This window comes from Centroberyx gerrardi, chromosome 2 (assembly GCF_048128805.1).
Source record: "Centroberyx gerrardi isolate f3 chromosome 2, fCenGer3.hap1.cur.20231027, whole genome shotgun sequence".
NCBI lineage: Eukaryota > Metazoa > Chordata > Actinopteri > Beryciformes > Berycidae > Centroberyx > Centroberyx gerrardi.
In genome coordinates this window covers 10,821,282-10,849,243 of record NC_135998.1, presented here as the reverse complement: position 1 = coordinate 10,849,243, position 27,962 = coordinate 10,821,282, and the positions used below count along the sequence as shown (strand labels likewise).

General features: G+C 40.3%; 2 protein-coding genes across 2 annotated transcripts; one reads left to right on the top strand and one right to left on the bottom strand.

The window, feature by feature from the left end:
• Positions 1-398: 398 nt before the first annotated feature.
• Positions 399-12,907, top strand: c6.2 (complement component 6, duplicate 2). Its single transcript, XM_071913841.2, has 17 exons — positions 399-547; positions 1,182-1,338; positions 1,717-1,861; positions 2,020-2,161; positions 2,557-2,695; positions 3,542-3,736; positions 4,013-4,256; positions 4,870-4,992; positions 5,318-5,484; positions 6,174-6,399; positions 7,566-7,743; positions 7,957-8,068; positions 9,047-9,179; positions 9,536-9,730; positions 10,314-10,401; positions 10,836-11,080; positions 11,954-12,907. Exons 1-17 carry the CDS (start codon positions 399-401, stop codon positions 12,133-12,135), a joined length of 2,820 nt encoding a protein of 939 aa, XP_071769942.2. The 3' UTR covers positions 12,136-12,907.
• Positions 12,908-13,602: 695 nt separating this feature from the next.
• LOC139923126 (complement component C7) lies at positions 13,603-26,103 on the bottom strand. Its single transcript, XM_071913846.2, has 18 exons — positions 26,061-26,103; positions 25,576-25,621; positions 23,789-23,864; positions 22,687-22,828; positions 21,953-22,097; positions 21,307-21,445; positions 20,628-20,756; positions 19,476-19,719; positions 18,749-18,862; positions 18,195-18,361; positions 17,237-17,465; positions 16,615-16,786; positions 16,335-16,422; positions 15,716-15,848; positions 15,261-15,445; positions 14,718-14,842; positions 14,413-14,594; positions 13,603-14,011 (listed from the first exon to the last, which is right to left on the bottom strand). The coding sequence occupies exons 1-18, from the start codon at positions 26,101-26,103 to the stop codon at positions 13,833-13,835; spliced, it is 2,538 nt and encodes an 845-aa protein (XP_071769947.2). The 3' UTR covers positions 13,603-13,832.
• Between the last annotated feature and the right edge of the window lie 1,859 nt (positions 26,104-27,962).

Below are 27,962 nucleotides of genomic sequence, written 5' to 3'. Positions count from 1 at the left end.
TGTTGTAGAAACTCAAACTAATAGCTTAACATGAAAAATGCTTTGCACATTATGACCCATTTTAGTGTGCGTGAAAAATATATTTTACCTAATATAGGATATCTAGTTTTAGCCGATAAAAACAAGATCAGAATTGGAATCAGAGTACAATAAAGGTACAGGGAATTGTCTTCATGACATTGACACATATGGGAAATTTACAAAGTTGTGTGCAAGGACAAGGTCTACAGTATAATATACATCTAATTGATACATATAGTACTGTATTAAACCTTCTACTGCTCCTCCTTTTCTCACTGTCTGTCATCTGTTTATTGTCTCCAATCACTGTAGCAAACACCCAACGAAGAGTGCTTTCTAATCTGGCCTGATCAACAAATTAACTTCTAACTCGGTCCATGGCTCACACCAGCCGTTGCCTCCTGCTGCTGCTGCAGGTTCTGGGCTGGGCCACAATTAGCCTGGGTTGTTTTTGTGACCGCTACCCCTGGGGCTCATGGTCCGCCTGCTCCAGAACCTGCAATTATGGCACACAGCACAGACACAGGTATGGCACGGTCTAACAGCAAATCACAATACAGCACAGCAGGTTTAACAGTCAATGAAAAGTATTTTAAAGAGATATCCTGGTGGCTCGTGGGACTACTGGACATACTGTTCACTCACAGAAAGCAAAACACCAGTCAAAAGTTTGGGCACACCACATTTTTCTTTATTTTTACTATTTTCCACATTTTAGAATAATAGTAAAGACATTAAAACTATGAAATAACACAAATGGAATTATGCAGTGACCAAAAAAGTGTTAAACAGATCAAAAGTATCTTATATTTTACATTCTTTAAAGTAGCCGCCCTTTGCCTTGATGGAAAGACAAAGGCTTTGGAAAGAAATTCATACATAGGCATCAACTTCACTATTTATATTTGTCTAAGAAACAAATTTCAGGCATTTAAGCATAAGCCTTTAGATCAAAATGGCTAAGAAAATTAAATACATAATACATTCAATCAGGTGTGTCCAAACTTTTGTCTGGTAGTGTATATACAGCAATGTACCTAAGAAAAGACCAATCAAAATCAAGCATTTCATGTATTAAGTAAAAGTTAATTTTCTGTTTCTTCAAACATGATGCAAATTCTAAAGCTGGGTGAAAGTGACTCTCACACTCTTTTTGTCAGGAATTTTCAGTATGATGATTATTACTGGAAGAGTAGCTGTGCTCAGTTGTGCAAGAAGAGTGATAGCAGAGCTTGTAATGAGCAGACCTGTCCAATCAACTGCCTCCTGACAGAGTTCGGGCCCTGGTCCGACTGCTCTCCGTGTGCCAAGAAACAGGCAAGAACAGACGCATGCGTGTGCATGCTAATCACATTGCAAAACACCAAAACATGCACATACATATATTCCCTCTCTGGTTTTGATACTATTTGTTTTTTGAACAGGATGCTTTCTACTGACGATGAGGTTGTTGTACTTGGATAACTTTTTAATGAGAAGTAGAGGTGGTTTAAGTTTCTGTTATTTTTGATGCAAGGAAAAAGTCATTATATTAAATTGTGCCAATAATTATTTTTAGATTCAGTTTTGGGATTGATTGCTCATCATTATGATCTTTTACTAGTACTAGTAAGAGTCAAGGCATTTGGTCGAATTGGACTCTCTCTCTCTCTCTCTCTCTCTCTCATTCAGTGTGTTTTCATGCTGTTGTTGTAGTTACGAACACGGTCTGTGGAGAGGCCGTCCCAGTTTGGAGGCTCGGCCTGCAGTGTGGAGCTGACAGAAGAGAGGCCTTGTTACCCTTCGACAGAATGCAAGTTAGCACCAATCAACTGCAAGGACAACTTCCAGTGTGAAAATGGTATGCAGCGATTCATCATCGTGCACAATCAGGGGAAAAAGGATCACACATCCTCAGATTGACTGGCTGTTGCCACGCCACACAGTCAGACACATTTTACAGACACATTTTATAGTCTGAAATCAACATTCCAGTGAGATTTTTTTGTTTTGCTGCAGGACGCTGCATCAACTCGACGCTGACATGCAACAGACAGGACGACTGTGGAGACAACTCTGATGAGAGGAACTGTGACGACTTCAAAATAGTGTGTCCAGCTGACAAGAGAGTGGCCCCTGGAGCTGACCTGGTAGGAAATGGGTAAGCTGAAGTTAAAGGTCAAAGGTCACTCCTGAGCTTAGAACGTCTGTTGTGTTCAAATTACTCAAATTCCTTCCTAAATTCCCTCCCGCCAAGGTTCCTTCCTTCCTTCTTCCTTTTCATTTGTTTTCTCCTCCTGAGAACAAACATTGAACTGTTGTTGAACGATTTCACCACCTGTCACTGGTCCTTTGTATATATATAGAACATGAGGTTGAATGTACATATAGCCCATTATCCATAGTATGTATTGTACTGCCTTTGCACTGTATGTGAGGTCCTGTTGTCACTGTTTCTTTCATGTGTGTCAGTTGTTTGATATCTCTCTGTACCAGTGTTGCCAAGGCAAAGTAATCTATATTTATTGATTCCAACTGTGATTGTGATGTGTGTAGATTTGATGCTATAGCAGAGGAGCCGAGGGGTGCGGTGCTGGACAACATGTTCATGGGAGGCAGCTGCATCATCAAGAGGCCGCAGAGCACCTTGCTCTACCACCGGATCCCTCACAATTTTGAGAGCTTTGAGATCAAGGTATTATTGGATTTGTATCCTTTGATTGTAGAGCACTTTGTAACTTCCTTAAAATAATAATAGGCACATTTTTCATAGAAATAATTGTCTGTTTTGCTACTCTGTTGCCAATTGACATAACAAAATAGTGATTCAACCTATATCTAGTTCATGAAAGCTAGTGCATTTGCTGCATTTGCTGTTCTAAAGCAGTGGTTCTCAACCTGGGGGTCGGGACCCCTCGAGGGGTCGCAAGATCATTTTACGGGGTCGCAAGATGATTTATTGGATAGGAAAACAGCATATTTCTATTATACAAATTTATTTATCTATTTTTCTGATTTTTCTCAATTTTTTGCTTTTTTCTTGTGAAATCCTGAACAGTTTTCAGTCTCTCTGCCTCTTCTGATAATGAATCAAATGAAACAACTGGAAAAGGGGAAATCGTTCTTTGGTTGAACTCTGCGCACTTATGGGGTCGCAAGTAGGCATCGCTTCGTCTTCTCGCACAACAGCAGCTTGTTTGGCATAAATAGAAGAAGCGCGTGATAGCTTGTTAGCAGTTGCCACAAATTAGCCTGAACCAACAAAGAAAAGACTGGCTGCTACAGAAACTCAAACTACATCTTCAGAAAATCCAAGGAAAAAGACGTTACAACACCGGACACACTGATTGACAAGTAATCTCTGGGAAGAGCAGTGCAGAAATAGAAATAAAATCCAAAATAGACAAAATGAGGATCTCACAGATTACCACTTTAAGAAAAATACTGTACTATGATTACGGTTATGATTATGATTATTGTTGCTGTTGTGTTTATGAGATGGCTTAAAGACACGGGTACAGATCTGGTTCTGGTTCTGCAGGTGGGAGTGCCGGATGACTTCAGAACCGACCCGCAGCCACTGCAAGCTGAGTCAGTCACTGTGAAGACGTCCGGCTCCTCTGGAAGTCAACGTGATTTTGACACAATGTTTTTCTTCCCCATATTTTTCTTCGCAAGGAGATCAAAGTCATTTGTCTCATCTAACAAGTATGCTTTTGAAGCTTCAAAGAAGAAGGCAAGCCATTCTAACAGTGCACACACACACGTGTATCTGCATGCCTGCACACACACACACACACACACACACACACACACACACACACATACACATACACACACATAAAAATTACGTCTATCTGCGAAGCACATATCTGATTCAAATATCCATCCTGCTATTACAAAAAAAGGGTTATTTCTGCCTTCAAAAATAGGTTTTCCTTCTTCTTCTTCTTCTTCTTCTTCTTCTCCTTCTTAGCAATATCACCATCATTACCTGTTATTACCTACACAGGACTCCCAGTTCATCCGGGTGCACCAACTTCTGCCAGTGTCCAAGTTTAAGGTGCGGGACTCGGGTGATGTCGTCCTGTCGGGGCCTTTTCTCCAGTTTCTTCACGCTCTCCCGCTCGACTACAACTACGCCCTCTACCGGGACATCTTCCAGCGCTTTGGGACACACTACTACAGCTCAGGGACCCTGGGAGGCCACTATGACCTGCTGTACCAATACAGCCGAGAGGAGCTCAAAAGTTCAGGTAGGACAGGACGGCCTACAGTCTAGACTCTTCTCCCTCCTGGTGGTGGAACGATCTTCCCTCCACAGTCAGAATTGTAGAGTCTCTCCCCATTTTCATCTCAGATTGAAAACCCCTCTCTTCAGACTCCACCTCGCCCTCTGACCTCCTGTTGTGTTATGTTATGTGTTAATCTAAGACATACACTTACACTATCTTATTGACTTAACATATCTGCTGATAGGAGGGTAGTTTTTACTTTATTTTTCTTGTTTGTTGTGACATTTGGCTACTTACCCTGCTGATTCTTAAGGAATTTTCACTTATTTTACTGTTGCAATATTTGTGAATTGCTCTGGATAAGAGTGTCTGCTAAATCCCCAAATTGTAATTATAATCCTGAAAGAATCAGAATTCCTGAATCTCCAAGTACCATAAATCTACAGGAATTTGTCCGTGCAAGAGCGTTACAGAGACATATTGACAGCTTACTGAATTTTACATAACACATATCGACATGTGTTACAGGGACAGCAGGACAGCTGTGTGTATTTGAACACTGTGACTTAAAGTATGCTTGGAGCCGTAGAGGGAAGTGTAGTGAGTGATCAACACCAGCACTGCTCCCCAACAGGTGAAACAGTGGAGCGCACCAAAGGCTGCCTGGCCCGTGAAACCACCTGGACCATCATCATCTATACTCAACACTCCAGTGCCAACAGATGCTCCGACAACAGGATGACTGAGAAATACGAAGGTTCCTTTTATTTCCTGCCAGAAACCACACAGGCTTCAATGACATAAAATGCAATCAGTGCAAAACATTGATGATGTAGTATCAGTGCAGATGGGTAAAAAACATGTACAGTTCAGATAAAAAAAAAGAATAAATTATTGAAAAATATGGAAAGCAAGCCTGAACTCACCAGTTAAAATAATGCTGTGCATGCACTAAAACCACTTAAACTGTACAAAAATCTAAATTGGCACCTTTTTCTGTTTTCCAAGGTTTTAGATTCTCAGGAAAACCCAGCTGATTAACATCATGTTTTCACACTTCATTCATCATTTCTTTGCCTCAGGGTCGTACGTTCAGGCAGCAGAGAAGTCTTTCTCCATGGTGAAAGGGGGTCGTGCCAGAGAGGCTGCGGCTCTGGCCTGGGAGAGGAAAGGCGCCACTCCTGACCAAGCATCGTACAGGAACTGGGCCAAGTCTGTCATTGACAACCCTGCTGTGGTGGACTTTGAGGTTAGAAGTGTTTTAGAGCACTTACTTAAAGTGATGTTGATCTTTGGTAGTACCTTCGGTTGTGTAGCTTCCTGGAAATGAAATAACCCCAAAATCGACAATTGTCTTTTATCTGTTATCTGTAGAGATGAGTGGGGAATTGCTTTTTTCTCTCTTCATTCACTGCCGAAATGGCAAAACAGGTCTCAAAATCACACTTCTAGCACATAAACAAACGTGAACAAAGCAGATTCTGACAATATAGAAAAAAACTAGAAGTGGTAGTAGTGGTAGCCTCAGGGTGAGAGAAGTGAGTTTGTCACCAGAGGGTTGTGGGTCTGAATCAGCCAATATCAGTGAGTAAGCAGTGATGATAGTTCGGTAACCATCTGAATGAGCTCAAACAATGTTTTTTGTGAAGGTCTCTAATGATACTTTGTCAAGTCATGATATTATCAAATAATCTCTTATTTGAAAAATAATTAGAAAAAAAATGTATTAGATAATTACATATTCCATCCTCTATCCACTGGCTAGTCAATTAAAAGGGTGGATAACCTCAAGAGTTTTGTTTCAAAATGAAACAAAAAAGACACCCGCATTTACAAAAAGACTGACTGCACAGAATTAAAAATCATTTTTCATCACTTTTTAGTAGGTAACCTAAGGTGTTGGCTGACAACATGACAACCCTGTCTTTGTGTCTCCAGCTGCGGCTCATCATCAATCTGGTGAGGGGGATTCCCTGTGCTGTGACCAAGAGGAGACACCTGCGGAAGGCACTGATACAATACCTGGAGGAGTTTGACTCCTGCAAGTGCGCTCCCTGCCCAAACAACGCCAGGCCGGTTCTGTCCGGCACAGAGTGCAAGTGCATCTGCCAAACCGGCACCTTTGGGTCCAACTGTGAGACACGGGCTCCAGACTTCACCTCAGGTACACTGGGACTGTGTGTGTCTTTACTGATGAACCCAACTGTGTTTAATATCCTGTAGAGGAGACTAGGATAGAGCAGAGTAGAACACAGTAGAGTCAAGTAGAGTGGAGCAGAGTAGAGTTGAGTCGAGTCAGGTAGGATAGGGTAGAGTAGAGTAGAGTAGAGTAGAGTAGAGTAGAGTAGAGTAGAGTAGAGTCGAGTAGAGTAGAGTCAGGTAGGATAGGGTAGAGTAGAGTAGAGTAGAGTAGGGTAGAGTCGAGTAGAGTCGAGCAGAGTCGAGCAGAGTCAGGTAGGATAGGGTAGAGTAGAGTAGAGTAGAATAGGGTAGAGTAGAGTAGAGTAGAGTCGAGCAGAGTCGAGCAGAGTCAGGTAGAATAGGGTAGAGTAGAGTAGAGTAGAGTAGAATAGAGTAGAGTAGAGTAGGGTAGAGTAGAGTAGAGTAGAGTAGGGTAGAGTAGAGTAGAGTAGAGTAGAGTCAGGTAGGATAGGGTAGAGTAGAGTAAAGTAGAGTAGAGTCAAGCAGAGTCGAGCAGAGTCAGGTAGGATAGGGTAGAGTAGAGTAGAGTAGAGTAGAGTAGAGTAGAGTAGAGTAGAGTAGGGTAGAGTAGAGTAGAGTAGAGTCAGGTAGAATAGGGTAGAGTAGAGTAAGGTAACAAGGAAAGAGTAGAGTTGAGTAGAAAAAGACTATACCTCAGGTTCAGTTGAACAATGGATCTGTAACTGTTGATTTGGTGATTTTCATAATCGTCCTGGAACTGGAAGATGACATGTTAGAGTACAGCAGAGTAGAGTAAAGTAGAGTTGAGTAGAAAAAGATTACGCCTCAGGTTCAGCTGAACTCTGTCTCTGTTGGTTTTGGCTGAATGGACAGTCAGAATCAGAATGGCTTTCATTGTCAAGTTTGATGTACATAAGGTTATTTCCTTTGGTGGAATTGTTGTGGAAATATAACTTACACAGTAATGCAGTAGAATCAGCTAGAAACCTGAAAAGACGGGCTTGACACTGGCATGCCCGACGATGTAGCGATTCAGGCTGCTGGACCCAAGGAACAGCCAAACAATTCTGAATGCGTTTTTTACAACCAATAGAACCCAATCTAAATTATCCCAGCTAACTCCAGTATAGTGTGCGCTGAGTGTGGTTTGGCATGTGTTTTCTACAGAGGAAGTGGACGGCTACTGGAGCTGCTGGGGGCCGTGGAGTCCCGCCGGGGGCTGCGGAGCCGCCATGAAGAGACACCGGACGAGGCGGTGTGATAACCCCGCCCCGCTGAAAGGAGGCCAAGCCTGCGAAGGCCCTGCCAGACAGGAGGAGCCGTGCCACATCTCCTTCTTCCAAAAGTAGGAGGAGAAACACTTGGCTGAAAACAGTAACACATACTGAAAGATACTGAAAGGTCTGGACAGATTTAGTCATGAGCTGTACACGCATATGTGCTACAATATACACTTTTTAATTCAATATGACAATGCTTCTGCCTTAGTTGGCCTTTATCAGGTCTTCATGCATACGTATGTGTAACTAGGGGTTTACTGTATATGTTTTTAATCTAGACAAGATACCTGTGACAATGATGACGACTTCACCATAGGTTGGAGGGACGAGCTGCCTCCTGGTGTGGAGGGCTGCCTCAGGCCACAGGCGCCGGCCAACAGCTTCCTCAGGGTAAAGTCAACTAGTCTGCCTGCCGGGACTCGAGTCTCATGACTTGGACTCGAGTCACAATTTGAACTGCTTGAGACTTGGTTTGATGTATGAATAGAATATTTGAGACTTGACTCGGGACTTGAATTTAACTTGTACTTTGATGACTTGAAAAGTTTTCTTAGATTGAAAGTGATGAGATTTGTTCCACCAGACGACGTTTTCTGAATTTGTATGGAATGATTGAATTTATTGAAGCTGAAACTGATTGTAGAACTTACCAAGTTTTTATGCTTTTAAAACGATATTGCATTGGAATGTCCTGTTTTCTTTAAGATATTAAATTAACTTGGTGTTCTACAATTAGACTTGAGACTTGACATTAAAGACATGGACTTGACTTGGATTTGACTTGGTAATCTACGTCTAGACTTGGGACTTGACTTGAGACTGACTTGGGACGTGAGCAAAGTTGTCTTGGTCACACCTCTGTAGAAATGTATTCCTGAGAGACTATCAAGGGAGAGAGAGGGTAAGACAGACATAGATAGATAGATATCACAGATAGACAGACAGACACACACACACACGCGTTGACCAATGTGTTGTGTTTTTGATTCTTGTTTTATTGAATGTATTTTTTATTGTTGAACTGTTATGACTATTGATAGTCATTATATGATGGAGTGCTAACCCAGCACACACACACTCACACACACACACACACACATGCACACGCACACACACACACACACACACACACACACACACACACACACACACACACACACACACACTCTGTACCTTCATGCTTTGGCAACATTGTAAACTTTCATGCCAGTAAAGCAAATTGAATTGAATTGAATTGATAGATAGATAGATAGAGAATGTAGCTCATTGCCACATCACTCTGGATAAAAGTGTCATCTAATTGCTTAAAATATAGAGGAATAACAAGTTCTCAACTCTCACCCCTACTTCCTTCTTGTACTACGGCAGAAAGGTAAGCAGTACTACGCCTTTGGTGAGGATGAGGAGTTCCAGTGTTTCACCGGGTTTGACCTGGATGGTTTTCAGTACATTAACTGTCTTCCTGATGGGACCTGGACTCAGCCAAGAGGAAGCTGTCTCAGTAAGTTTGTCTGTCAGCAGTTTTTATAATCTAACTATGAATGTTGTTAACTTGAATCCGTTGAATGTTGTATGTTGCTGTTGGATATGATCTTGTATATATAATGCACACTTGCAATTTCACTCACAGCAATGAAATTGTTGTAGAAAAAATTTAGCTAGCTGCCTCTTGGACATTTTTTTCTGCATTGCACATTCTCAACATTTTCAACCAGCAACATACAATATACAGACAACAAGACTTACCTTCCCTTTGCTATTCCTTGTTCCTTTTCTATTCTTTGTTATTCTTACCTAGTTATTCTTTACACAGGGTAAGTTTAATTTTTATTTGAAACTATTCCTCCTGCACCTTAGGGAAAGTGTGCTATCCTCCTGAAGTGCCTGATGGGATGACGCTGTACCCAAACAAAGAGGAGTACACAGTAGGCCAAACTGTGGGCATTAACTGTGTGGAGGCAGGCCTGATGCCGCTGCCACGGACCATCTACAGCTGCAGCAGCAGTCTCACCTGGGAGCCACCGTTACCTGCCGACCTGCGCTGCACTGATGGTACAGTAGGAACAAGCTCACTGAAACTGCACACTGAGACCTTCGTACTTTGAGCTTCATTATACAGCGTTTCCACAGCTGTGGGAAATTGTGTTTTCCAGACGACGAGTTGTGGAAAATTATACATGTCAAAAACATTTTGGAAATATCGTGGAAATGTGTTCAGAAACACATGAATGCTTGGAAGATGTAAGCACCTTTGACTAGCCAAAACAGGATGTTGGACACACAAGTCAGCAATTTAACAAAAAATTATCATGTAACATTATGAAGAACATGTAACATTATGAAGACACTGATCACAAATATTGTTCAGGGAAGTTGAAGTCTATATTATGTGACAGTCATGCAAGAAATGTATGTATAGGAGCCCTGACTATAGAATGCTGTCTTATCCTTACTGAGGAAAAAACATTGACCTTTACACTTATATGTTATAATAACTCCACGCATGCATAGTTTCACTGCATCTGTTGATGTGCATAACTTATATGTGAAGCTTTCACCTCACAAGCAGGGATACCATCCTGTACAAAGAAAATGATTAATGAAAGCTTTGTCCTCTTGCTGTGTGTTTATCTAGAAAATCCATTTGTTCCTGAGAGTCAGTGTGATCCTGGACAGAAACTAGAGGGCGCTGAATGTGTCTGTATCCAACGTGAGAGCTGCCTGTAAGTGAAATTTAACTTAGGAAAAGCATCAGTGCTTTAAGATACTGAGTGTAAATGAAAGCATGACATGTGCACATTGCACATTTAAGAGCTTTTTTATGCGTTTATCACAAAAAAGCCCAAAATAGTTCAATGCTATTAAGTGTTGGAATTGCAATTGAATCCTTATCAGGTAGTTTTTACTTCATTTTTTTTATTTTATTTTATTTTATATTTGCTATTGGCATTCATATATACAGAACAATTCATCACAATAAATAAATTACCCAAACAAAAAGAAAAAAGGAAGAAAAGGACAAGAAAAATAAAACAAAATAAAAAAAAATCAAAGACAAAATCATTAATCTTTGCCCGCAGTTGACCAACCCTTGTGTGTGTGTGTGTGTGTGTGTGTGTGTGTGTGTGTGTGTGTGTTCTTGTGCCTATAATTGCAGTTCATATCAAGAGGCGCTCTGTATCCTAAACGTAGACCTCGGCGTCGCTGTGTCAATGTCCCTCTGCTCGTTTCATGCGGGCCGTTGCCATGGTGATCCGCTCTTCTTCATCAATGAGGGTCTGTGTGATGAGGGTGATACAGCCAAACTGGAGTGGGCCAAGTTTAGAGCCGAAATGGCCTCCAAGAGCGCTGCTCAGGTGCCATGCGAACTCGACACCTGTTATGAATGGGAGACCTGCTCTGGTGAGAACGTTTTATATGAAACCACTTAACACTAAATGTATCATTGACCTCGTCTGATGTGTGGTTATACTGTTTATAAATTTCACTCTGATTTGCATTAATGGGTCCCTGCAATTGTGTAAAAAAAAACATAAATTATGAAGAAAGCTTTAATTGCCCAGAGGAAGGACAAACGAGTACAAACGTCTCACCATCATCAGTGCACACTTTGGCGGTTGCAGCCTCTTGAGATTAAAGCACACTGAACACTTGAGAACATAATTTCTCCTTGGTTCATCAAATTAAATCATTTCCATTTGTATGATTTTATTGTAACCTTGGCTAGTAGGCACATGAAAGCTGCACTAGGCAACTTGGCAGCCCCAAACGGCAGCAAGAAGTAACTGTTTGAATTTTGAGGACTTCAAAACCCAGATGTTATGCGAGTACCTACATTTCTTCCTCCCTACATTTCTTCTTCTTTGTGGCTGTTGAGGGTGGAGGTGGTGAAGGAGTTCAGACGTCATTGGTGGGTCCAAATCTGTCTCCACTGAGCGCTCAGTCGCTGCTGTTTAGGAGCAAGTTCCGCATTTTGTTCTTAAGTTTATATTTGTCACTTCTTGTGCGTGGAGAAGATTTCCCACCAGTGTCCATACCTGACGCCAGAATGTAATTTGGGCAAATTATAGGGCAAATCTGCAGCATCTGAATTAGGTGGGGGGTGGGATGGTCTTCTCTGCTGCAGAAACACTTTGTGATTTGGGCTGAAACCTTTAGGCTGATGACGAGTGTATCTTTACATAAATATCTTGTCTAGTGCAGCTTTAAGTTCTCCATTATACCAAAGCACCACAAACAATTCACTAATGTATACTCGTGTCTCTCTGTCCTCAGCATTCAAAAAGTGTGAATGTAAAGCTGCTCGGGACTGTCCCAGAGATGACGAGCGCATGTTCTGCCTGAAGCTCATCAAGACCCAGAGGACACGGAGCATGAACCTGTGTTCTATGGCCGCCCTAAAATGTGCAAACTATGACTTTGAGATTCTCAATGAAGGTCTCTGTGAGTCCAGATGATCCTGCTGCAGCCCTTTTCTACTGATATATTCGCTTTTCAGGGTTTCCTCTGTATTCATTTTTTGCCAGTGGTGTGCCAACACTGCTGCTAGAACAACTGTGAATTTAACAAAATAATTGAAGCTAAATCAGAAATATGTGTATTTTTATTATGATTAACTATACAAAGACTAATGCTTTTTTGCAATGCAGCCTGCACTAGAACCATAATGGGACCAAAACAGGTACAGATATGGAACCCACCGTCAAATTACCAAGCACCACTGCACTACATACATTTACAGAGGAAATACTGCGATTGTCTGACACATTAGCACAGCTTGCACTATATTTTTCTATAAAGCAATGATATTAGAGTTATAAGAAACAGCTTTAAATGTGTTACAAATGCATGCAAGCACAGTAGAATCTTGTTTATCTTGTGGATGTTGGTAATTCTGTAAGTGTGGAATCGAATAGCAGGCGGACACTGTACTTTTAAAAGTTTATCAACAGGACCTTGGTGCCTTCTCAGAGGTCAGAGAGCACATTATGTTCTCTAGCCAACATGAACCATAATTGGTTGGAAAGCTTTCTAGTCATTTCTGCCCTCTCAGCCTGTTGAGCTCGTCTGACCGACCTTTGTGTGAAATTTACTGTACTTTTTACAAACTCTTCTTTGCTATGAGTGGATGAGGGTGGGAGCAGTCAATGCTAGTTAGAGGCACTAGAGTGGAATGTATACACTTTCCAAATGGGCTTCACAATTAATAATAAAAAGCTGAAATCATAACATTGAAGATGTTTCCTTTTTCTTATAGAGAGAGATTTTCCGATGATTTTCTAAACAAGTTTGTGCTGTGCATAATCTCTGGCCTACAAGGGTACCCTACGATGCACCCTAGAATTTTTTTAACATATTTTAAACCCTGAAAAGAAACTAGCAAGAAAATGTTGTCAATTGTAATAGCAGTTCATATCACAATCACAAAATTCTGAAAAAACAGCAAAAACAACAACATAGTTGTCAATAATATGCAGCCCTACTGCCGTACAGGAGATGAATGATAATGACATATTCAGAGCACTGAAATGTATTGAAATTCTGGACCATAACTCATTCAAATGAAACATGCCTACACAGTGCATGCTGTGAAATACTTTGTTCATGTTTTGGTTGCATGCATCAACAAACATTTTGCACTCATGTTTGCAAAATGTAATGTGATAATGTGGTCATAAGTCTGAGGGGGAACCAAGTAAAGCAGAGATTGCACATTGAGATTGCACAAAATGAGAACTTCAAGTGTTTGAGACCTTATTTTTTCAAATATTTGATATGTTGTAGGTGGATTTTGTTTAATTTCATTAAGTGTACTCTTCGAAACCTTTTCAAAAGTTTGAACTTTTATTGTCATCAACTTACAATGATAATGACAAAAAAAAGTATAGCAAAGCAATTGATTTTGGGATCAGTAGCATGTCAGTTAAACCACTAGAAAAATACTCTACATACAAATGTCTTCAATCATTAACCTTTCATCACAAACATCAAAAGGAAGCACAGGATGGCACAGAAATATATTTACAGCATAAAAGTGTTAGAAAAATATTATTTCTTTCTATATACATTTCAATCATTAAGATAAAAACCAATTCCCGTTTTATGTAGAATGTTAGATTGTGCTAGGGTCAGTAAGATAAAACAACAGCCATCTCTATTTCGGGCAAGCGTCAATACTGATCACCTTGACCTGCTCCCCAGCACACCTTCTAGCCCCCACCTCACATTCTGTCATCGCCTTGGCAACGATGTCATCTCCCGGGGTGACGCACAGGTGGGCGGAGTCTGTAGGACATTCCGTGGGGTTCTGGCACTCACATTTTCTCGCTGATTCTAGAATGAAACATAATGATTTTATATGGCAATGCAGTTTTACACACACACACACACACAAGATTTCAAGATTTCCTTTTTTATTGTCATCGTACAATTACAACAAAATTGCATTTGTATCTCCCTGAGTTTGATGCATAACAAACTAAACAATAATAAACAAGTAAATAAAATAAAATAAATAAAAACTGCAAAAATGCAGTGTGCAAGTGTATTGTCAACTTAGAAGTAGTTAATTTTAAAACCTAAGAGTAGTTAGTTTAAAACTTAAGATGAGTTAGTTCAAACAGAAAAGTAGTCAAAATAGAAATTATTCAAGCAGAGCAGTCAGTATCATGTCAACACACACACACACACACACACACACACAAACACCTATTAAAGGGCCACAACAGACTAACCTTGACATATTTCGCCTGGTTTGCAGTTTTGGCAGGAAGTGAACGTCTCCTCCGGCCAGTCACAGTCGCTGTCATTGGCCAGAGTGAAGCTACGCCCCAGACACCGCAGAGCTCCAAGTTGGCACACGCCTAGTAAGCGGGTTTGGCCTGAGCCAGGTCTGGCACACAACTGCAACGAAGCCCTGTATGAAAACCATATAGAGAGAGATTATAATTATTTGTGTACTTGTACAACTTAGAATAGGGATTTCCCCAGTGTTATAGATGCATTATAATAATAAATGCCTGTCAAAAATCATACTCACTGGCACTGGTTTGGCATTTTACACACACACTGAGTCTTTCCTACAGTCTCCCATGGTTTACAGTTCAGGCCAGATGGAGGGGAGGGAGCTGTTGGCGCTGCCAGAGACAAAAGAAAGCAGGATCGGTGTGTACTCCACAGTAACACAACCTAAATTTGGGTTGGATACGAAATCTGAGAGGAGGCGTTGGTTAGACTCCCTCATGTGACGGCGAGCAATGGAGGATCATTTTACGTTCACTGAATTCAGTTACATCTAAAATGTCAATAATCAAGAACAAAAAGAAAAGGTGTGGATTATGAATGGGCCATGTTTAAAAGCAGCATGTCACTCCTGCCATGGTAAAACCTTTTGGTGATTTTCAGGTGATTTTGGAGATTTCCACGGTCCTTTAGAGCTTTAACAACCCTGATGGCAATAAAAACCCTACAAAACCTTAAATCTTCTGAATTTTACGGTATATCTAAATTTCTGAAAAATTAACTTTGTTTTAGCATACAAGGTTTTTAACAGTGATGTCTGATTCCTAAATGTACCTTCAATGCACCTCATGCCCGCTGGAGAGGGGGACCACTGGAGACTGGGGCTGCACATGGTCTCTGACACCTCGCCCTCCAGCTGCGTCCCGGCGGGGCAGGACAGGGACACGCTGTCTCCGATCTCATAGGCTCCTTTGATGGGAGCGGCTGCGACTTCACTGTTCAGTGGAGGAATCCCACATGTCGCACCTGGAACAGGGAAAGAGGGATTTGGAGCAAGACGGAATGAATAAAAGATTACACTGACACGCACACAGAAGGGCAAAACAACATTCATGCTGGCCATCGGAAAAATCACATGGCTTAAGATTAAAAAAAGAGATAGCTGCACACTTCTCTCCATGCAAAAAAGATGGGGTTTATTCAAATATGTTTCGGCTTGCACCTTCATCAGGGAGTGTGATTCGAGGGTAACTTGGGGTTTCCTATCTGTATTTCTGGAGTGAAGTAAATACTTACTTTTGCAATTCATTGGTCCTGTCCTCCACTTCCGAGTGTCAGTGCATTCAGCCACGGCCTGTCCAGTGAGGTAATGACCATCTATGCAGGTGTATTCAATCGTATTGCCTACTAGGTAAAAGTCTCTGGGATTCTGAAAAACAAAACAATACACTCAAACACAGACCTTCATCACTCTTTAGGTATTGTTCATCATGGCTGTAAATGACAAAAACACCCTGTTCTTTACTAGGTGCAACGTTGATGCAGTGAGTGATGCATCACTGAAGTTCCTATAATCACAGAAAAGATTATTCTCAAGGGAGCTAGTTTAATATGAACTGAAAAACATTGTGTTAATCCATAACAAGAAATACAGGAGACAGGTAGAGAGATGGTTAACTAACTTCATGTTTAACACTATAGCTTAATAAAACAAACACATCTTGGCTGTATGTGTTGTATTGCCCACTTGACTAATCAGATTGCTGGCCAGAACAACCTGTTGTATAAAGCATTACTATTCTTTTGTATGAATTAATTTTAACATATAACTGAGAGCTTGATTTACACTAGGTTTCTGGAAACCACTTCCAAATTGCGATTAATAATAATCTAACTTAAGCAAATTGATTCTCACCAGAATAAATCCATTTCTGAGGTTTGGAGGCGCTCCGCATGTCTTGGGTGGGCTTACAGAAAGACTGAAGCACTGAGGTTCCATCATCCTGGACACACACACACACACACACACACACACACACACACACACACACACACACACAACAGTCAGTTTACAGTGCTGCATCTGACATATTACAGCCACCTGGTGCTAATCAACCATACAATCATCAAGGATATCACAATAAAGTCAGACTAATTTCCACTGTGGTCCTCAGGATGTGTGTGTTTTTCCTTACTGTAAGTACTGGATATCTGCTTCCTCACAAGGCTTGTGCTCCTCTCCCAGCCCAGAACAATGGCGCCCCCCACTGCTGGGGGCGGGGTTATTGCAGCTGCGGGTCCTTGACCTTTGACCTCCAGAGCAGGAACCCCAAGAGGACCAACAGCTCCAGCTGCCATGAATCACCCCTGAAAGAAAAAATTGAGATTGCTGATTTAATTTAACTTTTTCTCTAGAATTTGCAGCAAGTAAACAGAAATTGCTTCGGCTACTATTTATTTTATTTGGTGTTCCATATTGCTGTAGAGAATTGTGGGCAACCATAACGGCAGCTGATAACACTTAAAATTCACAGCAGTCAGAAAGACATTAGCAATAGAATAAAGTTTCATTCCAACATAAGTAATCCATGAATATCCATGAGATATCCACAGTGACACCTACTCTTACAAAATGCAAAATACAAAATACCCTTGGTTGACAAAATTATAACAGTTTTATAGACTGTTCACATACTATAGACTATAGACATTTTAGAAATAGTGAACTCCAAATGTATTAAATTTTTCAAAATAGAAGTAGACACTCTAAGGCTTATAGACAGCATAGATAAAGACTCTGTTCTGCTGGTTGCTCACCTGGTTGTTCTCCGATGACAGCGCCCCCCTCACACGCTTTCCCCGAGGTGCCGGGCTTGCAGACGCACCGACACTCGGTGCCCGTCAGGAGGGGCTGGCCGTTGTTCCGACAGGGCCGGCAGTGACACGGGTGCTCTTCTGCCAGATACTCCTCTGTGGCTCGTTTCAGATGGAGCTTCTTCAAGCCAGCGCATTGCACTTCCTTCACCAGCTCATACAGAGGACGCAGCTGTGGTAGAGTTAAGAGTTTATCCATTTGTTTTTAGAACATGAGGAAATATAGAAAGGAGAGAAACAAAATACAGATTGTTCAGAGAAGAAAGAAACTCAAAGGTGTTTATAAAAAAATAATCAATCAAACAAACAAAAATCAATAAATCAAAATGACGAGCAACACACACCACAATTGAATTGGATGATAGAAAGTAAATCAGTGCAAAACGTAACAGGATGGAAATAACAAAAGGTAACACTTTATTTGGACAGTCCAATGTTGATACTCAACTAACTATAAAGTGACAAAAAGTAGATGTTCAACAAAGTTTGCCTATTGAATGCATCTCTACAGACTATGTAACCCTGACTAACCCTAAACCCAACCCTAACCCCAGTAGTTTTAAACCTAAACCTAAACTTGACCTGACCATATTTCTAACATTAACCCCAACCCTAAGATTAACCCTAGCCCCGACACTGAATATCTATAGACTATTTCCACACTATTATGATTATCATTTGAAACTCAGTGGACTTTATAGTGACACATTAAAACATTAAAGTCACTTGATAGGAAGTTGAGAATCACCATTGGACTATCCAAATAAAGTGGGACCTTACAAAATAACAAAACCAAACTGCATAATGACAACTACGTGGAATAAAATACAAATAATGCAAAACCTCCTCCAAAACGATCAAATGGAGAGAGAGATGCAACCAGCTGTGTTGTCTGGTTTACCTTCTGGTTGACAACTTCAGGGAAGTCTTTGACAGACGAGGCCCAGCGGTCGTAGATCTCTCCATTAGATTCTGGATTTTCCACGTCCAGCACACTCAGGTCAGCTATGAATGCTGGGTCGCCACCCCAGACGTTGGTCTTAAATTGTAAGTTGTTTGTGTTGTGTCCTGCAGATAGACGAGAGCAGTGGCTGTTTAGAGTTTAGACTGTCTGTGATCGTCAGTTCTGATTTTATTTCACTTCAGAAATCCAAAACTTGCCAAAATGTTGTCATTGCGCTGTTAAGGCATATGTGGTTTGCAGCTAAACATAAAAAAAAAATCATGTAACTAGGGATGGGACAATATATCGAAATTCAATATATCACAGTGCAAAAATGAAAATCACAAATGAGATTTGTGGCGCAAAAACAAACATAATTCTGTACAGTCATACTTTGTTATTATTTAACTTTTATATAATACATCGTATCGTGGTTGTATCGAATCGTATCATGAGATGAGCAGATCGTCCCATCCCTAATAACTATATTAAATATGAAAACTGTCACTCACCACTGCGGGATGATAAAGATTTAGTCAGTTTTTCACACGTGGTTGTGACTTTCTTCCTGAAGAGACGGCGTTTCACCTTTCTCCAACACCTTTGGTACTCTGTGTTTGTTGTACCTTTACATGGACAAGACAGAAACCATGATGAAGCAACACTTACATGCTTGCCAGTGCTCAAAATCACTGCCAGGCACCAAATTTTGGTATATTTTTCCCCTGATGTGTAAATCTGAGGGAGACATCTGTCACACGGATTGATAACAACTCTACTATGTTCGCTTGTTATTGATTCTGTTGTTGCACTTGAAACATTGAAAATAAGATATGAAACATGAGATATTTTAAGGCTTTAACTGTTATAAAACTCTCTTTGCTGTAATATGTCAACCTTATTCTATTCTACCTCCATGTATTCTAAATGTATTGAAAACCTTAATAAGCAATATATAGTTTATAAAATTGATCTATTAAGCTTTGGCAAGTACAAACATTCTTGGCACTTTGCTTTTCAATGCACTGTCACTGACTGTCACTTACTCCTAAAATGAATTAGGTTCAAAATAGTAGCATCTGATACTAACAAATTAAGCTAAGTGCATGACACAAATTCATAATACTGTCTAAAAATATCCATCCTTGTCTTTAAAACCCTCCTTGAGATCTCATGATGCCTGCAGCAAGATCTTTGAGTATGCATGAACAGCAGCTACATTCCCCCAGAAGTACTTACTGGTTGATTGGAGAGCCTGCCGGTCAAACTCCAACAAGGCCTGGTACTCGCCCCCTAGAGCACCCTCTGAGAGGTAGTGGGTGCCGTACGTGTGCAGCAGCTGGCGGTAGGCTGAGTAGTCATAGGTGAGCGGCAGGGAGGACAAAGCTTTCCAGAAGCCTTCGGCCAGACTGAGGTATTGGGGGGCCGAGTTTTGGAACTGGGCCAGCTCCACTCGATTCTTCAGGATCAGAAGCTTGTAAGCCTGGATGATGGATGGGAGAAGAGTGGGAGGTCATTTCCTGTGAGTTGGTGGGTATAAACCTTTTTTTCTCTTTGGGTCCTGGTCATCCAGGCCAGGGATAGGTTTAGTTCAGCTTTAATTCTATTTAGGGGATTTGAAAACTGAATATCTTTTATAATAAAGGTTCACATATCCAGTCTAGAGATATAATATAGATATTTTTTAGAATTAACTTTAAGCTGCTGTAGGTAAGTGTGGGGGGAAAGAGATCAATTCTCAATAACACGCCTCCCACTCCTCCTAGTGAGTGACAGGAGGAGTGATTGACAGGCCGGAGTCCCGCCTTCTGCCTCAGACTTCTTCTTATTGGTTGGATGGGTTTCCACACATTTCTCTTTGATTTGAGAATAGCAGAGTTACGGGGCTACCTCTGTTTCTGAGATTCTGACACATTATCCTGATCATCTTTGACGATTTATTTTTATTACTTCTAAATATTATTCCATAAAAGTTACCTACTGCAGCTTTAAAGTGAACTGACATCATCCCTGAGCAAGGCACTTTCAGTAAAAAATTATCAGAGTTTGTTGTGCACAACAGTAACTAGTAACTAGTAATTCAGCTTATCATTTAAATCTGGTGCCAATCTCTCCATTGCGTACATACATGTGAATATGTCTATTCGGCACATAATGCATACACACATAAACACACATGCAAGTTCTGTGATGAGATGGAAATATCTTAAAGATTAGAGAAGTGGGTTTATGACTTAAAGGTTACTGTAAGAATCTGGCTGACAAAATTACAGTATAAGAAATGGATGAGAAACACTTTTGCTCGCTCAGTGGGCAATAGCATGCATATTTTCCCTTGATAAGTAAAGATTAAAAAAGTGGATCATATTGTAGAGCTGCTGAGAGAGTTACCTTGTTGTCGGTGAGCTCTTTGTGGAAGGTGCGGCGGTCGTGTCCAAACAAGGCGTTGGCAGTGATGTGCTGCATGTAGGACCAGGAGCTGTCATAGGATTCATCGCTCTCGTCATTGTCTACTTTCACCTGTGGCACAAAACAAAGACTGTAAACAATAGCCTATACTTCAACCGTCTGCTCCCATTAGAGCAGTTGCTGTTGGAATATCTTGTCTATTAATTCAGTTATTTCAGCTGTTTGGTAGTAGTAATAGTAATGCTGAAGGAAAGTGACTGTTAGCCCTGCTGGTTGAGTTCATGTCTCAGAAAATCACTATTAATTTTCTCATTGACGACTACAAAAATATGAATAGTTAAAGGCAAACATTTTACCAGTACAGTCACTTTTGAATAGAGCTTGGATTAGCCTACAAACTGTAATCTGTAACAAAGTTTGCAATAAAACAATGTTGATTTTGCATTTGGTAGCCCACAAGTATTTATAATCAATAAGGGAAGACTGAGTGTTTCAATATAGAAATTGAATCACGGTCATGTTTATTTCAATATCATGTAATATATTATAATGTTATTTCAGTATTCTGTAATATAAATGTATATAAAATTCCCTACTTTCTCCCTTAGCTCTGAACGCAGCCACCGAAGGGTCACATGACCTCCGCTGCCCTACCACTCACCTCAAAGTTGTATCTGAGGATGCTCTGCGGCAGCCTGTAAAGGATCTTATGGTCTCCACTGAACACCTTCCTGCACTGGCCTCCAAAGCTCAGAGTGTTAATGACCCCAGCTCTGAGTTTCCCTGTTAGCACGTCATACCTATAAAACACAACAAATACCGTTCAGTGGGCAGCTTTATCCAAAACACCTTATTGTACCAGTGAGTTGAACAAACAACTAGTGTTAGGGCTATGTTCTAGCCTCTGAGCTACCATGAAAAATGATATAAAACATTTATAAAAACATGTTAAGACACATATAAAACAGGTAAAATGGTTAAATAATATGCCATACATGACAACATTTCCTCATACGTACTGATTTGCAAGCATATATCAAATAGGGATTTGAAATCAGTAGAATACTTAGAAAAACTAACACAGCTGACCATTATTATATCAAATGCACACATGGCTTGTACTAATTTATGTGGCACAAACACATAGGCTCACATAGCCAACTATCTGACCCAATTATCAACCTTATTATCAGTCTCAGATGCATTGGCTAATGGGATGGTTGACTCTGCTGGTCTAATGGGTGATATGTGTGTCCAGCTGTGTCTACTCTAGCTCAGTGTATACAGTGGCAGGGAGTTTTTCTCACCCTCTGCCTGTGAAGTCGGAGTTGGGCGGGGTTTTGTCCATCTCACAGGAGTAGTGGCTGCTCTCCAGGTCACAGCTTCTCTCGTCGAGTCCGTCCTCACAGTCCTGGTCTCCATTACACACCAGTGACTGGCTGATACACTGGCCTGCAGTTTAAGATCGAAGAGTTTCATTCCAAAATGAGATACCCACCATTTAAAAAAAAAACAACAAAAAACAAACAACAATCTTACAACATTTTAAAGGACAGAGGGTAACTCAAGTCCTTTCTTCACAAAGTGATAACACCTAAACCGACTGGATCCTCTATATTCTCAATATATTGGATGATGAACTTCAATTGGGGATTATTGAAATTAACGTGCCCATTTTTAGTTACTGAAAGATTCAGCTGTAAATATACAGTATGATTGTTCTATAAAGTTTTTGTTTTTTTAAAATGTGGTGAATGGATTTATATCAGTAACGTCTTCTTTAAGATTTCAATGAGTGTCAAATATTTTGACACTCATAATAACGTTTTATATTTCAGCTTCTTGAGTAATGGTGACACCTGAGACATACAGTATCAGGATGTATCATTTAGACAGATCTTGTGCGGTAGAGGATTAGGGCCACATGTGAACAATTTATTTGAACTCCTAATTGATTAATCTCAGAATTTTGACACCAAAGTCAGAATTACTTAAATCTCAGAATTCTGACTTTAATCTCAGAACTTAATCTCAGAACTACCGGAGGTGCAGCGGAACCTTTCTCCACAGCCTGTTTCCAGAGGGCATCTTTTCTGTGGGACACACGGCTGCGTCTGAGTGGCTTCTCCTGAGCATGGTGAGCCCCCATACTGAGCATACTCCTCCACATGGCGAGTGCGCACCTGAAGAGAAAATTGTTTTTTTTAAATGAACAAAAAATAATGAACAAATGAAATGATCAGCAGAATTAGAGTTACTTAGCTCCACCTCCACCTGGTTCATTATTATCTCTTCATTCCCCAAGGAGGTTTATTCTCTGTAGCTTATTCTCATGGGGGATTTATAATAATAATAGTAATAATAAACTTTATTTGTATAGCACTTATCTAAAATAGGGTTTACAAAGTGCTTCACAGCAATAAGAAACAACAGATGTTAGGAAATTACAGTGCATTAATGCAGTAAAGATAAAAGTAAACAGTGGCGTAAAAGAAATTATAATAAAAGCAGATAAAAGATAAAAACAAAAAAATACAGAACAGCATAAGAGAATGTTACATAAAAGCAAGTGTATAATAAAAATGGGTCTTAAGGCGGGATTTAAAAGATGATACTGTGTCAGATCTCAAGTCTGTCAAGTCTGAGTTCTTCAGGCAGGTTGTTCCACAGTCTAGAGGCCCTGATGGTTAATGTCTAGTCAGCTTTGGTCAAGAGGAAACTGCCTGAGGATCTGAGACTGCGCTCAGGCTCATATGGCAGTAAGAGGTCTGTAATGCAGCTGGGAGCCAGGCTGAGCCAAATATTAATTTGGTATGTCCTTTGTTTTTTTTCTGTGTGCTCTTATGCTTTATTACTGCAGCAGCGCAGACCTAAAGAGCAGAACGACACACTGCCAAGGCAAACTGCACTGCCAACTCAGTTTGTTGTCAATTGCAATAAATGGTTAAACTATTGATGGGAGTGATTCCTGACAGAACTAATATAATAACAATAGGCTGCATGGAGACACATGGTTGGAAAAATAACAGGACCTCACATACAGCACAATGCAGCACAAGACGTACAATAAATGTTAGACTACATATAACTGGTGTGTGTGTGTGTGTGTGTGTGTGTGTGTGTGTCTTTGTCCCTTTAAATACCTTTGCACTGGTGCAGCCGTCACACTCAGACCATTCTCCATAAGCCCCCCATCTGCAATTCACAGGCTGTTGACAACTGAAAATGACAGACATGGAGATAAAACCATTTACACTACATTTCCATTTTAAGCATATAGCTCACACACTAATCCAGAACAATTTACAGTGAGTGCAACAGTAGGATAACCTTAAATTCCTAGTAAAATTATAAGCAACCAATATTAAGGAGTGCAAGGGTCAAAGCCTCAGTCTCTAGGCAATAGATTGACGAAAATGACCTATATTCCTCTGTCCAAGGAATATGTACGTATGAGAGAGAAGCAGACTTGTTAGAATCTGAATATGTCACACCACTGTTTATTATCCAAGTGAAAATACTGCAATAACATGTAAATACAGCCTTCGGGGGCATGGGTTGTGTGTGTGCAAGGGCGTAGGTTTGATTTTGACATTGGTAGGGACACAAATGGGGGAGGTCCGGAGGGGATGTAACCCCCACTGGAAGCTGAGGCGTTTTGCATTTATGATAGACTTCTGACCGCCATTTCATATCATCTAGATCAGTGATTCTCAACCTTTTTCATATCGAGGACCCCTAGTTTAGTCCACATTAGAGCCATGGACCCCCATTTGATGAGATTTTGTCTCTCGGACCCAAATCTGAGAATACTTTTATTGTTAGATATGATTTTGATCCAGAATCCCATGACTGTCTGTATTGTAGGTAGAGAGATAACAGTGAAACTATGATCAAAACAGTCATTCTTCTACATTCTGTAATTGTGTTAACTATTTGTAAATGAAATAATGCTGAAGTTTAACAATTCATCAATTTGCTGGGGACCCCCTGGAAGCCCCTCAAGGACCGCTGGTGGTCCCCGGACCCCACGTTGAGAACCACTGATCTAGATAGTTATGGTAGCTAATACACTCATTAACAGACACACAGACACAGGTGTGTAGCACATTAATGAATCCTTTACTCAAATTTGCCAGCTGAATGGGACTTTGAAGAGCACATTTTGTTTTAAGGCAGGTACTGTAGTACTGTTGCCTATTCAAACCAACGATCTGTATTTACATTTAAAATAATAATAATAATAATAATAATGATAAGATATTGTAAACTATATCCAAACCCTACATACAAACAGCTGAGTGTCCACTGCCTTGCTCCTATTTGAAGGAGCCAAACACATGCCTACGCCTGTCATTAACAGAGATGAACTGTTGGCATATTTGTTTTACATCAGTGTTGTCCAGTGTGGCAACATCAGCATTGTTCAGTCTCACTTGTGACATGTAGGCTACTTACTAACTTTAATGGCTAAACACAACTGTTACTAATATAAAATAGGATGGAGTCTTCACTCGCATGCTCGCCGGTAGGCGGAGTTTTGGCTCTTCTTGTACACAGCCCACAGCATTTCATACGTTAGCAAGAAATGGCAAAGCCAATCAGCGATTTTTTTGGGGGGGTTAGGGAGGCGGTGTCACACCAATTTTTATCTGGGTGACGCAATAACATTCTAAAACAGCTGTTATACTAAAGTTTCGTTACAGCGTCCGTTGCTATGCCGACACGGGACACCAATGCACTACACCAATGCAGCGGGACTCGTAGTAGAGAACACTATCTGTTAACATTGACTAGACACTGACGGACAAAACAACCTTTATTGTCAATCAAAATAATTGCTAGGGACATTTCAGAGTCGCTTGATATTGGTAGGGACACGTCCCTACCGTCCCTACCCAATTCTACGCCCTTGTGTGTGTGTACCTACCAAATTGGAGGAAGAAAGACGAGCAGCAGGGCCAAAGAGGACAGAGCTACAGCAAAATCCACCTATGGACAGACATCAGGGACCTCATTTATAACTTCTAATATGATTTATAACTTCATAAATATCTAGATTCCATCATACAATCACATCAAAGAATATGATAAAAAAAAAAAACAATCTCATTCCGTCAGTATTTGATAGTTCACAGAAAATTGGAGGAAATCAATTTGACCCACAGATTTTGGCATTAAGTGCAGTTTTTTTCATAAATCACCACTTTGTCAAAACCTGTGCATGGGAACATTTTTATGAATGAGGTCCCAGTTCCTCTGAGAAAAGCCCCGCATTAGTGATCAGCATGCATGTTCCAGCAACAACAGACTGCACCAAAACAAACAGCGCATTGTCTAAATTTGAACAGAATGTTTTCACCAAAGCTAAACTGTAAATGTGATTAAAAAATGTCTACATACAGCAGTTAGAGCAATTTACCTTCATGGTGTGCGCCTCAGAGATAGGCCTTTTCATCTGGTCTTTAACGCTGTAAAACTCGGGGTCATATAGCCAGCAGGGGGAGATTGCTCAACAGCACCCCGAGTTCAGGAATTTCCCAGCTGAAGAAACTCTTCCAACATCCCTCTGAGCTTCACAACGGACAAAGACCTATTTACTGCCTCCCTCAGTCATGAAAAGAGATCGCATGTACTTTTCCACTGCTTCAATCCAAAACCACTTACTTTGCTGTGCTTTCAATAATCTGTGCTTGTTCATCTGCATCAATAGTGTGAGCGTATTTCCAGTAAAGCTCTGATACCCCTGTTTGAACCGTGTAATGCATGACTATGACTGTGTTTTTTTTTTGTTTTTTTTTGTCATGACAGCTTCAGGACATGTAGGAGTGATGGGAATAGTTGCGTAATAATTGTTTTTCCTGCAGTGTAAGCCAGTCGGTCGCTGAGTCTGCAATATTTGTGCAAAGGTCACAGAATCCCCAGTTGGCCCGCATTATAACGCTTTTGACTGAATGACAAAACGCATGTGGAAATAACAGACAAGTTCAATGGGACTGTTTTTGCTGGCACACAAGTATTCATTTAATTTAATTTAATTCAATCCATACTTCACCTTTTCAGGCAGTTTTACAGTATGAGAAGTCAAGTCACTTTTATTTATGAAGGGCATTTTTTTTTTTTTATAAAATAGGTTAGAAAGTGCTTTACAGAACAACAAAGGACATGGATACAGACAAAACCAAGGAGAACATCAAAAACTTTAAGATATGTGGGTGTGCTTGCCTGTGTGTGTATGTGTGAGTGTGAGTGTGTGTGTGTGTGTGTGTGTGTACGTGCATGGTGATTAGTGAGAGAAATTAGCAGAAGCATAACACCAACTGTATAGGCCTCATGTTCTACAATGGCAGCAAAGCCCATGTTTAAAACAGCTATTAATAATCAATATGATGATGGTCATTTTCTACCCATGATGTTTTTACGCAATTTACTGAGTTGTTAAGTCATCTTAATATTTTTACTGTTTTTTCTTTATATGTTACATGTTTATATGTAAAGCCAATTTCATACATATTAAGCACATCCAAAAAGAAAAAATGTTCAGTCAAGAAGTAATTTTCGTTTAGTTTCAGAAAATCATACAGAGATTTGCATGATTAGTCCTTGTAACTTGTACTTCTTCTTCTTCTTTTTCTTCTTCTTCTTCATCATCATTATCATCATCAGCTTCTTCTGCCTCTTCTTCAGTGTTTTTATTTTTATCTTCATTATTTTTATTCTATTCTCTCTTTTTATTCTCACCCTTAGTTTTAGTCTTAGTCTTATCAGGACTCTGTTGATTGCATCCCTCATCCACCACCTCATCCACCTTCCAACATAATAACTTAAAAGATGCTGCCTTTTGCTATTGCTTGGGTGTCTACAATTCTTTCCAAAAATGTCTGAAATCCTTTTTTTTCTTTCTCAGAAATACATTAATCTTTGCCATCATTTTAATAATCATAACTCTTGCATTGATTATTGTTTGTCACTTGATGATGTTTTGTCTGTATAATCAGCCATTTCTCACTGTTGGTGTGATCCAAAAAACGTTGTCATAAATATAGGTCTATAAAAATAATGTTAGTTATGGCTACCATCTAGTGGTAAGTTATTTTCCCTTGTGGAGACTCGCACCAAGGTACTGTTTTAAAATATCCCTTGCTCAGTTTTAATTTAAACAGTGCACTGACGTGTTTTGTCCATAAACGAAAGCTGTTCTGAAATAAATAAATAAATCACTTGCTTGACTGTGTTATAATCAAACAAAAAAGAAAGTCACTAGGCAAATCAAATCATAACATCATTACTTTATGAGCCAGGCAAGGAGAGTTCAAG

What these genes read in the sequence shown, in the direction of transcription:
- c6.2 (XM_071913841.2), top strand. Translation starts at nt 399, where the DNA reads ATGGCTCACACCAGCCGTTGCCTCCTGCTGCTGCTGCAGGTTCTGGGC. An exon ending in GGCACACAGCACAGACACAG is followed by an intron (nt 548 to 1,181) that starts GTATGGCACGGT and finishes TCTTTTTGTCAG; the next exon opens with GAATTTTCAGTATGATGATT. An exon ending in TTGAGAGCTTTGAGATCAAG is followed by an intron (nt 2,696 to 3,541) that starts GTATTATTGGAT and finishes CTGGTTCTGCAG; the next exon opens with GTGGGAGTGCCGGATGACTT.
- LOC139923126 (XM_071913846.2), bottom strand. Translation starts at nt 26,103, where the DNA reads ATGAAAAGGCCTATCTCTGAGGCGCACACCATGAAGGTAAATT. An exon ending in TCCTCAGATACAACTTTGAG is followed by an intron (nt 20,757 to 21,306) that starts GTGAGTGGTAGG and finishes TTTGTGCCACAG; the next exon opens with GTGAAAGTAGACAATGACGA. An exon ending in AAAATGCCAAACCAGTGCCA is followed by an intron (nt 14,595 to 14,717) that starts GTGAGTATGATT and finishes GTTTTCATACAG; the next exon opens with GGCTTCGTTGCAGTTGTGTG.